At 40.6% G+C, this 14228-nt stretch overlaps 1 protein-coding gene and 1 long non-coding RNA gene across 9 annotated transcripts in view; one reads left to right on the top strand and one right to left on the bottom strand.

Annotated features, from left to right (window-relative positions):
* Positions 1-391: 391 nt before the first annotated feature.
* LOC122530227 lies at positions 392-11863 on the top strand. Its single transcript, XR_006306932.1, has 3 exons — positions 392-952; positions 6894-6895; positions 11853-11863. It is a non-coding gene; the product is annotated as an uncharacterized LOC122530227 (long non-coding RNA).
* LOC122530218 (POU domain, class 2, transcription factor 2-like) overlaps positions 3445-14228 on the bottom strand; it is an 81083-nt gene continuing 70299 nt past the window's right edge. The window contains exons 3-8 of one of the 8 annotated variants that reach the window (XM_043656989.1): positions 12399-12535; positions 10979-11350; positions 6976-7038; positions 6015-6334; positions 5617-5913; positions 3445-5194 (exon numbers count right to left, since the gene is read on the bottom strand). In XM_043656989.1, the coding sequence (XP_043512924.1) occupies positions 4888-5194; positions 5617-5913; positions 6015-6334; positions 6976-7038; positions 10979-11350; positions 12399-12535 (1496 nt within the window). In that variant the 3' untranslated portion in view covers positions 3445-4887. The remainder of the gene's footprint in view (positions 5195-5616; positions 5914-6014; positions 6335-6975; positions 7039-10978; positions 11351-12398; positions 12536-14228) is intronic. The other 7 variants (XM_043656986.1, XM_043656987.1, XM_043656988.1 and 4 more) reach the window with 7 other exon arrangements.

Raw genomic sequence — 14228 nt, 5'->3', positions numbered from 1 at the left:
AGTTAATGATTCGAAATAAAACGAAGTAAAGGATCAATCGAAGAGATGGAAACTCGAAGTTGTGAAACTATGAGATGAGGATGGTTATGTGAAAGGAAATGGTGGGAGGGTGGGAGGGGTGATCGCGTGTATTTCGATGCCTGTGTTCGAATGATCTAAGAACGAAAAGACGCGCGTGATCGATATGAGATCTCGTACGCGTTTACATATATACATACATACATACATACATACATGCATACACATGTTATATTATATTATATTATATATAATTACGCGTCCACGATATATCAGAATACCGAAAATATATATTGTGACGTATCGCGTTGCGTTCACACAGCTTCCGTAGAAAATTACATATAATATAATATCAAATATATATACACACACGTCGTGCTCGTGATACGCATACACATTACCGGATAGCATACGCTCAATGCTATATACATATAAAATGAAATAACTCTTGCAACAAATATATATACACGGATTTAACTGGTTGATGTTGCCGATCGTAAGAACGAGATGATTGAGTACTGGAAATAAACGTCAGTATCAAGAATATTTGGTAATGTAGTATAAGTGCTACAGTTACCAGACATTTATCAGCACTTAACAACGACAATGATTTTTCTGTTTGTTATCGTAGCACACGCTTGAAATAATTTCCTCATCGTTGATCGATGTATTATGTATAGAAAGTAATGAAAAAAATAAGTAGAACAGATAAAAGGAAGAAGCAATTCGATCCACGTTTGTTGCACGAATGTTACAGCCGAGTTACAAATTCGAGTTCTTCCACGATTTCTCGAACTTACGATCGCTGTGGCGATCAGCGTTGCCCGATGGTACACTATAATTAAAAATTACTTAATAATAAGCGTCGCAATAATAAGAAACGAACGCGTCACGGTGAATAAATCCGCCGCGGATTCGCTAATCGCCGTTCTCTGTCCTATCTCTCTGTTATTTACAACACGTTTACTTTATAAATTTATGTATAGTATGTATATTTATACATACAGGGTGTTTTGTAACTTGTGGGACCTACTTTGGGAGCTGATTGTACATCTAAAAATAACGAAAAGAAGTCATATAAATATATGTCCTATCTGTCTTCGTTTATGAGATATAATGAATTATATAAGCAGAGCAAACTCTAGTAAGCTAGTTTTACCAGGGATGGTACATTCAATTTTCATAATAATCATAATTGGGATGAAGAAAACCCACATGTTATTGTGCTTTCAAGACATCAACATTTTAGTTTAAACGTATGGGCAGGAATAATTGATAAATCTTTAATTGGACCTTTCTTTCTTGATGAACAGGCACAAAGTACGTTGATTTTTTGAGCACGCGTTTACACGAAATATTAGAGGAAGTTCCAATTCGATATTAGACTTCGTATGCGGTTTATGCATGATGGAGCTCCGCCGCATTTTAGCCGAGTGGCTAGGCAATTTTTCAATCGACACTTTGCAAATAAATAGATTGGTCGTGGAGGTCCTATTGCATGGCCTGCTCGTTCTCCGGATTTCAATCCATTAGATTTTCATTTGTGGGGACATTTAAAATCTATTGTATACGCAACATCGATTGAGCATGCTGAAATACTACGAAATAGAATAGAACAAGGCTTCCGACAAATTCGAGAAACACCAGGAATGATAGAAAGAGTAACCAGATGAATGACAAAACGCGTGCAGGCTTGTCTTCAAATGCAAGGTGGTCATTTCGAGCATCTTTTGTAAAAGTAATTAAAACAAAAAATTCATTATATTTCATAAACGAAGACAGATAGGACATATATTTATATGACTTTTTTTCATTATTTTTAGACGTACAATCAGCTCCCGAAGTGGATCCCACCCTGTATATGTATATTCCTGAAGTTCGCGCAACGACTACCTGTGCTTCATACGCACACATACGCACAAGTAACATAATGTATAATATATGCCGTATATATTGACGGCTCCTAGCGTACGGCGATTACAAACTTCTACGTGTAAACCTGTCCGAAGACTATTACGTAATCACCATTTGTTTCATCCCTTTGTCGAGCCTTTATAATTCATAGCCTTTAACTTAAGGAGTTTCATCGCGATCAGAGTCGAGAGTTCGCGCGTTCTAACGAACATTACTAACATCGTGGTGGCTACGGAAACTCGAGCGTGATCGATCAACTTGTGTAAACGTATACGAGCTACGTATGCGACGCTTGCCAATGTCACCGTATGTACAGATACAGACATATCTACAACAGCTAATCGTCGTGTCTGTCCAAAAAACAGAGAATACGTAGCACGCTTTTTCGTTCATCCTCCTGAGAATCTATCTTTTCGTTACTTTCGTCTACGTTGATTACGCGTTCTACAACGATTAAGCGTGACGATACTTTGGTTTGAGTAATTACGATTCGTTGAAAATCGTTCGTCCAAGGCTTGGACGAGGACCTCACTGTTGAAGATAAACGAGCCATTTTCCGTATTCTCCTCCCCCCCTCTCACTCTCTCTCTCTCTCTCTTTTTCTACTACAAAATTACGCACGCACGTTTCTCGGTATGTATTTTATTTTTTCTCCTTTCTCGCCTATATGTACAAACTCAAAACACGGATATGTATGACGACAGACACGCAAACGCATAATAATTATATACATGTCGTATTGTCGGTCCTTGCCGCATGTTCACCACTTCAAGAGGAGCTTCAAACTTGAAGATCGAAGGCTCGTTTGATTTCTATATTAATTACACTCGATGAAAGTAGAAGTAGCCTAAACTATCAATTAATCATTGATTTTTAAGTAGAAGAAGAATCTTCCATTCTTTTTTTTGTTCATCGAAGATTAAATAGTTCATCGGTGGCAGTGAATATTTCAGTGTCAAATAAAACATCACTAACTGCACATGTCCATGCAAAGTCAAATTTTTACGAATACAGCCGGATTTGTTGCTCTAATGCTTTTCAAGCATTATAACACTCTGATAAGTAGGAAAAAAAGATTATAAGTCAAATTCCAATAAAAACAATCATTTTCAAAAATATGATGTACATTTTAAGGGGGTCGAGGCATAATTGTTATCAAATATCACAAACCGAAATCCAACACCTGACTTTACATTGCACTTTAAATTTGAACATTATAAATACTTTTCTGCTAAATAATGTTTCTGACTTATACTCCTTTGCCGCCACTTAGAGATTACGGATTACGGACAAATTCATATCTTCGTTAAGTAATCAGAACGTAGTCGAAGCTTATACTTCGCTTATTAAATATCATAACAAGCCTATAATATGTTACACTATCATAACAAGCCAGCATTTTGAATATTTTATTTTAAGTTCTGCGCTTCATGTGTATTTTCGTACTTTCAAATTTCACATAAATACATAAAAATCCAATTATAATTAAAAATAAATAATGTAATCTAATTATTTCAGCAGCTTCGCACGGTCGATGAGGTTTTCGAATCTCACATAAATACATGAAAATCCATAGTCGAATTGTAACAGATAATTATTTCGAAATTATTTTTCAATGTAAATTGTAACAGATAATTATTTCGAAATTATTTTTCAATGTAAATTTCGCGCAAATGTTTAAAACTCCGCAGACTACTCATTAATAACAAACAAGTTTTCGATCTCGAAGAACGTTCCCTCGCAAGTGGCGTATAAACCCTGCTTATCACGAAGAAGCGAGTACTTTCAAGGAATGTTCGGCCTCTTCGAAGGGATCGTCTTGATCGCAACACGATCGATGAACGAAAAGGTTCGTCGTTTCCTCGCTGTTCTTTCTATTCCGAATCGTACGTTCCGCCGTAATTCGTTACACGAATGCACGAGAGAAATTCTCGAGTAGCCTTCTTTTTTGATTTGGTTTCACGATTTCGAAAAATTCGACCGAATTTTTCGAGACCGTGAAACAACGTGCACATGAAATGCAGTGTGTAACGAAATCGCTCGATGGATCGAAGGAAACTCGAAGGACACGGAGGAGAATCAGTCGACAATTACACGTATCGTCGAATGATTCACCCCTATTTTCTCTCTACTGATATAATATATGTATTTGATATATGTAAATATTTGATGACAATTCAAGTGACATGCTGCAGAAACCGATTAAGTGGCTTGTTTTATAAGAGTTCACAGCCGGTTGTACTCGTGTCGTTAATTGCATCTTGTATAAAAATAAACATCGATCAGCGGAAACGATCCTGTAATTATTTGGCATGCAGAACGAAATTCAAATCTATACTAGTCATTTTTTTATAAATCATGCCGAGTAAAATAAATACGCTCGAGGGAATTAAAAAAAAATAATCTAATCACATGATCCTTATGAAATTCGATTCCACGCCACATCGTGCCAATCGATCCAATCAACGAAACGAAGACAAACACAAGTGATACTGCGATGCGAAACGTTCGAAGTACAACGCTGGACAAACCTTTAGACGACAAAATTTTGTTAAGAGTCTCTTGTTCCTAAAGATAGAGAAAGACACCAACGATCTCCTTCGCCGAGGCTCCCCATCGTTTTCGAATTCATCGATCATCATCCAACATTACAGATTGCTTTCATTCTTGATACAATTTCTTCCAAGTGAAGATACCAGGATATGTTTGGAATCGTATCATGCCGTCAGCTATTTCCAACCTCGATAAACGCGCATCGCTCGACTCTGTCGATTTCACCGCGCTTTGAACATTCTATGAAGTCAATCAAACGTTCGAGTGGTCACTAAATCATCGTCACGATTAGTGATAAAATTCTGGTAGATTGCACAAACGTCGTTGCTGTTGTTGCTGATGTGGTGGGTGATGTTGATGGTGCTGATGGTAAAGCGTCTCCCCCTGATGGGTGGGCTGGTGTCACTCGTGAGACTTGCTGCTGAGCGGATGATAGTTTCCACTTGCAGAACCCACCAAGGCCAAGGGTAACGGCGAACCGAGAGGTGTCTGATGGGTATGAGGATGCGCGATGCCTGATGAATGAGTCGTCAGAGCAAGAGGGCTGCCGGACATACTACTGGCGAGTGATCCGAAGACCGAAGGTGCTGGCGATGCCATTGTCGGACTGCCCATCGCAGCCGTTGGTGGATTGATCCTTTTCTCTTTCTGTCGTCTGCAATGAGGCGGGATGCGGCGATGAAGCGCTTCGTTATACGTTGTTACAAGTCTACGGATTTTTTATTTATATTTTCGAGAACGTTTTCTTTGGAAACATTCGTATCACAAACATTTATATCTCATGTTTCATGTTTTTCAATTCGTTCTCTGAGAACGCAATTTAAAATGGAACCATGGCTTTATATTTCCAATATTTCCTATAAATGTATGAGAACTTTCCTGCGCATGCAGCGTGATTAGAACTATTAAACTGATGTTACGTACAATTATTACAAACGGATAGGTTTTTTTTTTTTTTTTTTTTTTGTTTCTCACACAATTTTAACTCTATGATTTCTATTTTGAAAATTACCTCTAGTCAAACAACTACATATGACACATATTAATCTTTAGAGGACTGACAATTCCCTTTTTGAGACGACGTACACACATACATAATTTTAGAAAAAGAAAGAATTTTTTTATGCTCACCTGTTACAAAACCATACCCTGACTACTTCTTTCTCCATGGCCAAAGTGTCCGCTAACACGGTAATTTCCTCCGAAGTAGGCTTCGGGTTTTGCACGAACGCTTTCTCCAGAGCGACCCTCACGCTGGTCTCTATCGACGTTCTTTTTTTCCGTCGTCTGCCTATCGCTTCCGGTGTGGTAAGTGGGTTCGAAAGTGAATTCGGGTTGTTCAGCGAGTTGTCCGCGTCCTCCAACCATTTCTGCAGAAGCGGCTTCAATTTGCACATGTTCTTAAACGAAAGATTCAACGCCTCGAACCTGGTGAACAAGAACGAAAAACAAAATCGTAATGGAGTCGTAAAATGGACGTAGCGATCTTTCAGTTGCTCGTCTCGTTCGTAATTACAAGAATTGCCCACCTGGAGATCGTCGTCTGGGAGAAATCGTTGCCGTAAAGTTTGCCCATGGCGAGTCCAACGTCGCCTTGGGTGAAGCCGAGTTTGATCCGCCTCTGTTTGAAGGTCTTGGCGAACTGTTCTAATTCCTCGAGGTCCGTGGTCTCCTCCGGCGATGGTTCCAATCTTGGTGGCGGCTGTTTCACCGCTGGAGGTGTTCCAGGCGGCGGTGGCGACCTTTGTTGGCTCAGACTTCGACCAACTAAGCCTCCGCTACCTTGAAGAGCCTGTTGCTTCTGCAGAGCTTGCAATTGCTGGGCTGCCTGTGCCACTGCCTGCTGCACCTGACAACACGTAATTGAATTTTCTTCTTTCTTTTCCGCCTTCTTTTCGTTCTCCGAGTACGGTGAAGAAAGTATACAGTTAAAGGACTTTCTCTTTTTTTAAATTAACTCCTTAGGCTTCGTCCCCGTGATGTTACGTTTGCCTACGTAGAAAATTTTACGTGTGATAATTGTACTGTGGCTCGATGGACCAAGTATCACGGATCCGATTCGAGATGTTGAACGTTTAGGTGAATAGCGACCGCGTTGATTAAATAGTGAAGAAGATCGTGAATAGTACGATATAACGATTAATGTAATACTGTGTATCATTTTGCAGGGCTTTGTATTGCTGTGACTTTCAACTGTAACATTTTCCCCCGCTGACCTGTTTCATACGAATTTGCCGGCAGGTTCTAGTTAATCACAAGTACTGGACGTTTGATTGCTCTGACATAGTTTGACTAAAAAATGGAGAGATTAAAACATCGATGGAACGATGGCTCGAGCAGTAAGTATTATATATTTCTTAAAGAAAGTTTCTTTTTGAAAGAATTTATAACTAGAATAGAAACTATAGCTGTAACAGGAAAATGGAACATAAAAAAAAATCCAATGAGCCTTCAAGGGGTTAATTCAATAGATTTTATGGTCTGTCGTACCTGCGTGGACTGTGAGCGCGGATGACTGGATCTTGAGGAGTAGCCACCGCTCTGCAACAGCCCCTGCAAGACGGTTGACCACCATTGATCGCATCTTCTTTGTATAACTAACGATTAATATTGATATACTACGGTAAAAGGACGCAAATCTATTCTATTTACGTAGGATAATTCTTATACATTTTTTTAATTGATTCACTTGAACGTTGTAAATACGACCTCAATCCTATTATACAGAATCAACAATATATTCGAGTGTTACACTTGACAAATTTTCAAATTTCGATTTCCTTAAAAGCGAAGTCTTAGATGGAAAAAAAAAAAAAGTGTCAGTTTTCCACAGTTCGCAGGACACTCTACATGCCATAATTGGATTGGAAAGTGAGCAAAAGAACGTGAAAAGAGTCCTTTGAAAGCCTTGCGAATCTTAGTGCCTCGGAACCGCCCTTGAAAAATCGTGCCGGTTATCGATCACGGTGATCTTTCTAACCCCTTATTGGAGATAAATGGCAGACATTAAACCGCGTAGCTCCACGCGACGGTGGATTATGCGGTTCCTATTCGGAAGGCGACACGTGTTGCGCCCGTGGACAGGTACGGGAGAAGTCGCCGAAGGGGCGGTCGCGAACCGATCGATTATCTTCACCCTTTTCTTAACCAGATGCTCGATTACGAGAATAAGGGGCCGGTGCGAAACGAGTTGCCCGGGGAGGAAAAGGGTTTCTAGGGATTGGTCGCGTGTCAAGCCGGTTTATGCTTATTGTCGATCGCGAAGACACCCTGCGAAGGGTGCTTTGAATACCGCCACGTGCCACCGCGCAGGTTCAATTCGACAACACTTAAAATTCACCTGTATTCACGCGAATTCAGTCGGAATATCAAAACTAGAAAGCATGACTTGCGTTTTTACTTCCTATATCTGGGAAAGACGGTGAAAGTAATAGGTACAAATGCAAAATCACGGTGCACAGCTAATTTACATGATCGTTGGTTGTGATAAGGAATTTTTGAAAGCGAGTCGAAAGACGCACATTCAGGAAATCGAAACTTTCGATCTCTCTATTTCTCTCTCTCTCTCTCTCTCTCTCTCTCTCTCTCTCTCTCTCTCTCAATGGAATTTTTATTTCTCTCTTTTTTAGTGTTATATTTTATAAGCTATTTTAATTATTGATAGCGTAATATTATTCTATTATTACATGTATTATTACGTGATTGAATAAAAATTGCATTCGTGGAGTTTTTAGTATCGGGCACAGAAAATAAATATTTCTAATTTTTGGCAGAAAGTAAATATTAATGACTTATCTCGGACTTTTCTGCATTTATAGAAAGTTTCACAGTGTGGAATTGAAAGAATATATAAAACATGAAAGAATATATAAAATATCCAAAATACAGTGTTTCTTTTCTTTTTTTAATATTCAATACGCATTTAAAACGATTTGATATTCAAAAGACTTTCCAACTTAATTTTAATATCTGTAATAACGATACAGATCAATTCTGAAATTAGAAAAATAATTTACTCTTAAATGTCCGATCTGTCAGGATGATCATCAGATTTCGGTAATAATTAGAATAGAAAGGATCATAGCGACTTAAATATCGACCCGAATTTCACCACGCAGTTGAAACATTAATGTTACGAATCGTTACAAACTTGAGATGTTACGTGTCAGCTGGTAACCCAAAAAAACACGCTTGAGAGGAATCAAATCCGCGTTACGAACGACGATGCTCTTACGTCATGCGTGTAACCCTTCGAATCTTTGACGCAGGTTGCAACCGACTCGAAGAAGGGTTGCGCGACGAGAATACGCGGCGTGTCCGCGTTTCTAATCCCGCGACTGTTCTCGAAAAGCGGTGGAGAAAAAAGAAGGGAGGTGGAGAGGGAGAGTTTGCTCGACTCGATGTAAACGAAAAGAAAAAGACGAAACGACGGGGGAAGGAAGATGGAGGATCAAGGGGGTGGAGGGACACAGGGGAAGGAGAAAAGAAACAGCCTGGCCACGTGTGAGGTAACAAAAGGCACCCCGTGGCAAGGTGCCGAAGGGATCTCCTTGTTGCACCTTTCAAAGGAGACACGGAAGACCCGAGGCCTTTAATCCTCGCAGCTACGTATACCACGGCCATTAAATCTGCTCAAGTTCGAAGTCGTTTTGTTAGTTTTTCCAAGGAGGTTACGTAGAACGTGCACGCGCTTCACGTGGTGGAATCTATAGAAATTTTGTTCGTAAATGCACTCCTCGAGGAGGAGACCCCGAAGGATTCCATTCAACGATTTCTCGAGAGGGGGAGGGGGAGGGGGAGGGGGCGACAGAGGGAGGAGGCGAGATCGGCGGCGATCCAGGAAGGAGGATCGTTTTTCATCGTATCCCCGGATATATCGATTTTTCTTACTTCGATCCTGCAGGATCTCGCTCGGGACAAAACACACACAAAACGAACGATATTCAGGGAATGCTCTTTACGAGGGCGCAGCTGATGAACGTATTTGCCGATCATTTTTTACCTTCACCGAACGGAAGATTGAACGTAGGCAAGTTTCTTTGTGAGGGGAACAGAGAACTTTTTTTTTTTTTCTCAGAAAGATCACGGAAATATCTTATTTATGGAAATTTCACGGGGGACAGGCATATGTTTTCCCATGGTCGGTAAATTCCAACTGTTTGATCGGTTCGATGATGTTCTTTTACAATGAAAACAGAGAGGTAAGGTTTCTAGAAAATCTGTGCAACTATTGAAATTTAATTGGAGACTGGCAAATTCTTCCTCATCCGTCATCGAGTTCTAATCATTCGATTCAATTTCATCACGATGCAAATGAAAAGAACATTTCTAAAAAAAAAGTCGAAGACTGTCAAATTCTAATTTGACGAGCATGACCACGAACTCTCTATAGAGAGGCCGACCTTATTCGCTGAATTTTCATCTGGGTTACTGCTTGGCGAACGCTCGGGCCTCGTGCTCGTCAAGTTCTAATTATTCGATCAATCACGATTTTCCACAGTAGCGTTTCCAAAGAGCACGTCAGCGATGGAAAAAACGCGAGGCCAAACGAGCAGAAACGAGACCTCGTGTCCCTTTGTGACATCTACAGCCGGCTATCTCTGCGTCAAATCGAGCGAACCGTCCCCGAAGAATAAGACGTCTGCTTCTTTTCGAGCGGTCGATCAGATACCGCGTGGAACGTCCTCTTTGGAGGACTCGCGCTCATCTACCTCCACCGTTCCCGCCAGCCGACGACGATTCGAATCGAATTCGCATCGAGTAGGTAATTTCGCCGAGTGCCCGGAGAACAATGGCGTCGAAATTCGAGCGCACACGGGGATGCATTTGTTCGCTGCTGTCGTAATTCCTTTTAACCAGCGATAGGAAACGCGTCTGACTTTTCTTACAAGGGGGGGAAAAAGAAATTTTGTTGCGAGAACACCGATCTTCCTTGTGAAACGTGTTTCATTTCTAGGGGTTGTTTCAACCCTTTAACGTTGTTCTACGATAGGGTATCCTTTTTAATTAATTATAATAATAGTAACGTCTTGGAGAAAATTATTCAATTTTGAAATTTTCATTACGAACAACATTTACAGTACAAAATCAAATCAAATATCCAAAATTTTAGTTATGCCCTTTTAATGTCGTTGAAGATTGTAGCAATATAGAATTAGGTTGTTTAATTGTGAAAATTTTTTTAATGTGAAAATTACATCAAATACTCTAAATGCCGAGCAATCTAATATGAATAATAATATAATCTAAACTCGGTGATCCCGACAACAACAACGGTACATATCTGAGTATAAATAATCGTTGATCCAATCGATTCTTCCCGTCGCGTTCGAATTTTCTGAGACGTTTAAATAACGCGACGACCTTCTTTTAAACTTACTTTCTCTATTAAAATCAGATTTCCCAACGCATCGTGCCAGCAACAAAGGTTTTCCTTTTCAGTAATTCAGTAATCGGCTAATCTGGTGAAAATAATGTGAAAGTTTTCACGAACCTGGTTCTGCAAGAAGAACTGCGCCTGGGCCGGAAGTTGGCCAGCCGCGGCGGAGTTGGCTTGCTGAAACATTGCTAGTTGCTGCAGCTGTTGCTGCAGCGACTGCTGTTGCTGTTGGAACGTTGACGCCAGCGCTTGAATTTCCTGCGGCCCGAGAGCGCCGAGAGATCCGTGCATCAGCAATTGCTGGCTGACTAGTTGAGCAGCCAGGGCAGCTTGCGAGTTGCTGTTGTTCGACTGGCCTGCCGTGTGCTGTTGCTGTTGATGATTTCCAGTTAACTGACTACTCACCCCGGAACTAGGCGAGGAAGCGCTGCCGCTAGTTCCGCTGCTGCTGTTCCGCTGCGACACGTCCGTGACCTGGAGTACATTCTTTTCGTTAAGCAAGATTAATCGAAAATCGAGCAGATTGCAAATCGCTACGAATATAAACGTTCTCAAGAAAATAATTCAAAGTTAGCATGAGTTAATTGCAACTCGATCGTACGCTACTGCTATTTAATGTATGTTGAAATAATTTGAGCTTGAAGTAAATCAGAATTTATAACTTAATGCAATAATTGAAACAGATCACTACTTAAATATTTCATTCTAATCTCAGCTTAATGCTAATGTAAACTTTTCCAGAAAGATTTTTACTCGCTGAGAAACGTGTTGAATATAAATGACTCTAATTTATGGATTGTGGTGATTGTAAAAATATTTAACGGGCTAACAGCTAACGAATAGAAATGCTTCGAAACACGAAATATTAATATACTACTCCCCTTTCTGATTTAAGAAAAAATATAAATTTTTAAACATGATTGTGAATTTGAAAAAAAAAAAGAAGGAAATAATCGACTTTCGTGGAATGAATTCTACGTGGGAGCAGAGATCGGAGGAATCGCGGAAAAGCCACCCTCCCTAATGTTACAGAGTAAACGGCGTCGAACAAAGACGTGTTTACACTCGACCAGGTCAGGATATTGGTCACTACTGTCCATCCTGTGCTTTTGTGTTTTATAAAACCTTACATCCCTCTCTATCCGCCCCTTCTTGTCGTCCATCTCACTAGTGGCTTCCTTTATTTATTTGCCAAATATTGAACGCTTTTTGCGCTCTTCACAAATGACTGTAAAATATCGAGCACTCTCGTCATCGCTTCGAGACAAAAGGGAGTTTCCTTTTCTTTTCTTTTTCTTTTTTTTTTTTTTTTTCCAAAAAGGGAAGTGTCATCGGAAGCTTACGATATTAAGTAGCAGCGTCGTTTTTACCAGACTCGAATAAATGAAAATGAAAGTGTAGGAAGATTGTCGACAATGAAAAAAAGAAAAATGACTTTCGTAAAGATAAATTCACTTTTTTGGAGAGGAGGATAATTTGGATGTGGCTTCAAATGGTGAAAAGCGAAAATAAGAAAGAAGAAAGTTGTACTAACCAAATTGAGAGCTTCCCTGTCCGAGTCCATGGAATCATGATCGAGGTTCGCTTCAGTGGCGTCTTGAATATCACTATTGATACTCCTATCGTCGCCGCTGAGGTCCGGTCCGTCCACTTCGCCGTGAAGGTCTGCATCTGTAAAAATACAAAAAGAAGTCTTCAATTACCAATCTATTAAATTCGATACCGACGAATGCCGATGTTCCATCGAGGAACTCTCTAAATTCAAATTCAACAGAAAGCTTCTTTCAACAACTTTGTCATCGTGAAATTCAACGCTCGCTACGTTACATTTTCAATTTAAACAACACCTTCTTCTCGCCAATTAAATGCAATTGTTGCAAAATTTTCAACGCAGGGAAAAGAAATCTTCCTCAATAGTCAAAAATGTACAGATAAGTTTCAAGTTCGCTATTAAATTCGTACAGTTGTTGTTGTTCTGCGGCCTGTACTTCCGATGGAGGTAACGCGTGGGGGTGCAGGTCGGCGTGCTTGTCGCATGAAGCCTCATGTCCGCGAAGATCATCCTCGGGTCTTCCAGGAAGACCATCGTGTCCTCGATTGCTTTCGAGGACCCTCGTGATCCGTCGTTCACATCAGGGTTGGTTCCAAGATCCAGCACGACGGTCGACGACCGTGACCTTTCGCTACCAATCAACTATCGTCACGACGAACTATCTCTCTCTCATTCGGCATATCTTCTTCGCATCGCGACAGAACGTCACCGCACACTCCGAAAATGGCAAACAAAACCGATCGTAAGCATTGAATATATATTTTCAACGTGGTGATTCTGATGTGTTAATAACGCGACGAACTTTCATTATCGATACCCCGACGACGATGATAATTCTACGTTTCAAAGCTTGTGGAAGAAATTTTAACGTTAACGATACGATGGATCAACACTGACTTTAACTGCAACGTTACTGATATATTAATAACGTGAATAATCGGCAACCACAATTGTTTAACTTACGAGGAAGAAGTCAACTGCAACGTTATCAATATACCAATAACCTTTTACTATTGGTACCAATCCCGGTAATAATTAAAAATCGTCAAACTTATCAAAGAAAACGTTGCTACAAACAATGAATTAATATTAATCAGCACTGACGTCAATTCTATCGCTAGCGATACATTAATAACATGAGTAACCCAATCGAACCGAATATTCTAGTACAACGTTCAAGGGCGGCCGGCCGGGATCCCGAGGATCATAAACGAAACCCAGCGATCCTCATCGAAGCACCGATACAGAACGAATGTCAGAATGACGCAACGAAATCGTGCCCCAAAAGGACGACCGAATCCTCCCCACTACCACGAGAATAAAAAGTCGCTGCAAATGATTGGACGCTGGTATTCGAAGATCGTGCACGATTGGCTGCCCGCGGAGAACCCTTTGGCCCTTTGGCTCTCCCTCCAGCGCGCGAAACAACCCTTCGCGCATCCATCATCGTATCTTGTGACTAGCCTCCCTCGCCACCCTTTCCTTCGTCTTTCGCGCGCGCCTCCCCGTGAAAAAAAAAAGGGGTACGTGCCGGATAATGGCACGGAACCGATTCGCTCGGTTCGAGAAAACGAGCTTACCGGTCTGTGTCGCGTTGGTCCAACGGTTTTTAATAATAATTATTTCGACACGCCGGGGTACCGAGATACTCTTGCAAAAGGGGATACCTGCGTGCGAAACTTTTCACGAAAGTTTGCACCGATTTATTAATGCCAACTTTCGATAGCTTTTACCCACGAAATGGCGTACTTTTCAATCGAAGATACTTTTATATTGTAGAATTGATTTTGGTTTGCTCGATCTCTTGATCCT

Source organism: Frieseomelitta varia, unplaced genomic scaffold (assembly GCF_011392965.1).
Source record: "Frieseomelitta varia isolate USP_RPSP 00005682 unplaced genomic scaffold, Fvar_1.2 scaffold_332, whole genome shotgun sequence".
Taxonomy (NCBI): domain Eukaryota; kingdom Metazoa; phylum Arthropoda; class Insecta; order Hymenoptera; family Apidae; genus Frieseomelitta; species Frieseomelitta varia.
Note: the sequence above shows the minus strand (reverse complement) of the source record. Positions and strands in the feature narration are given on the sequence as shown.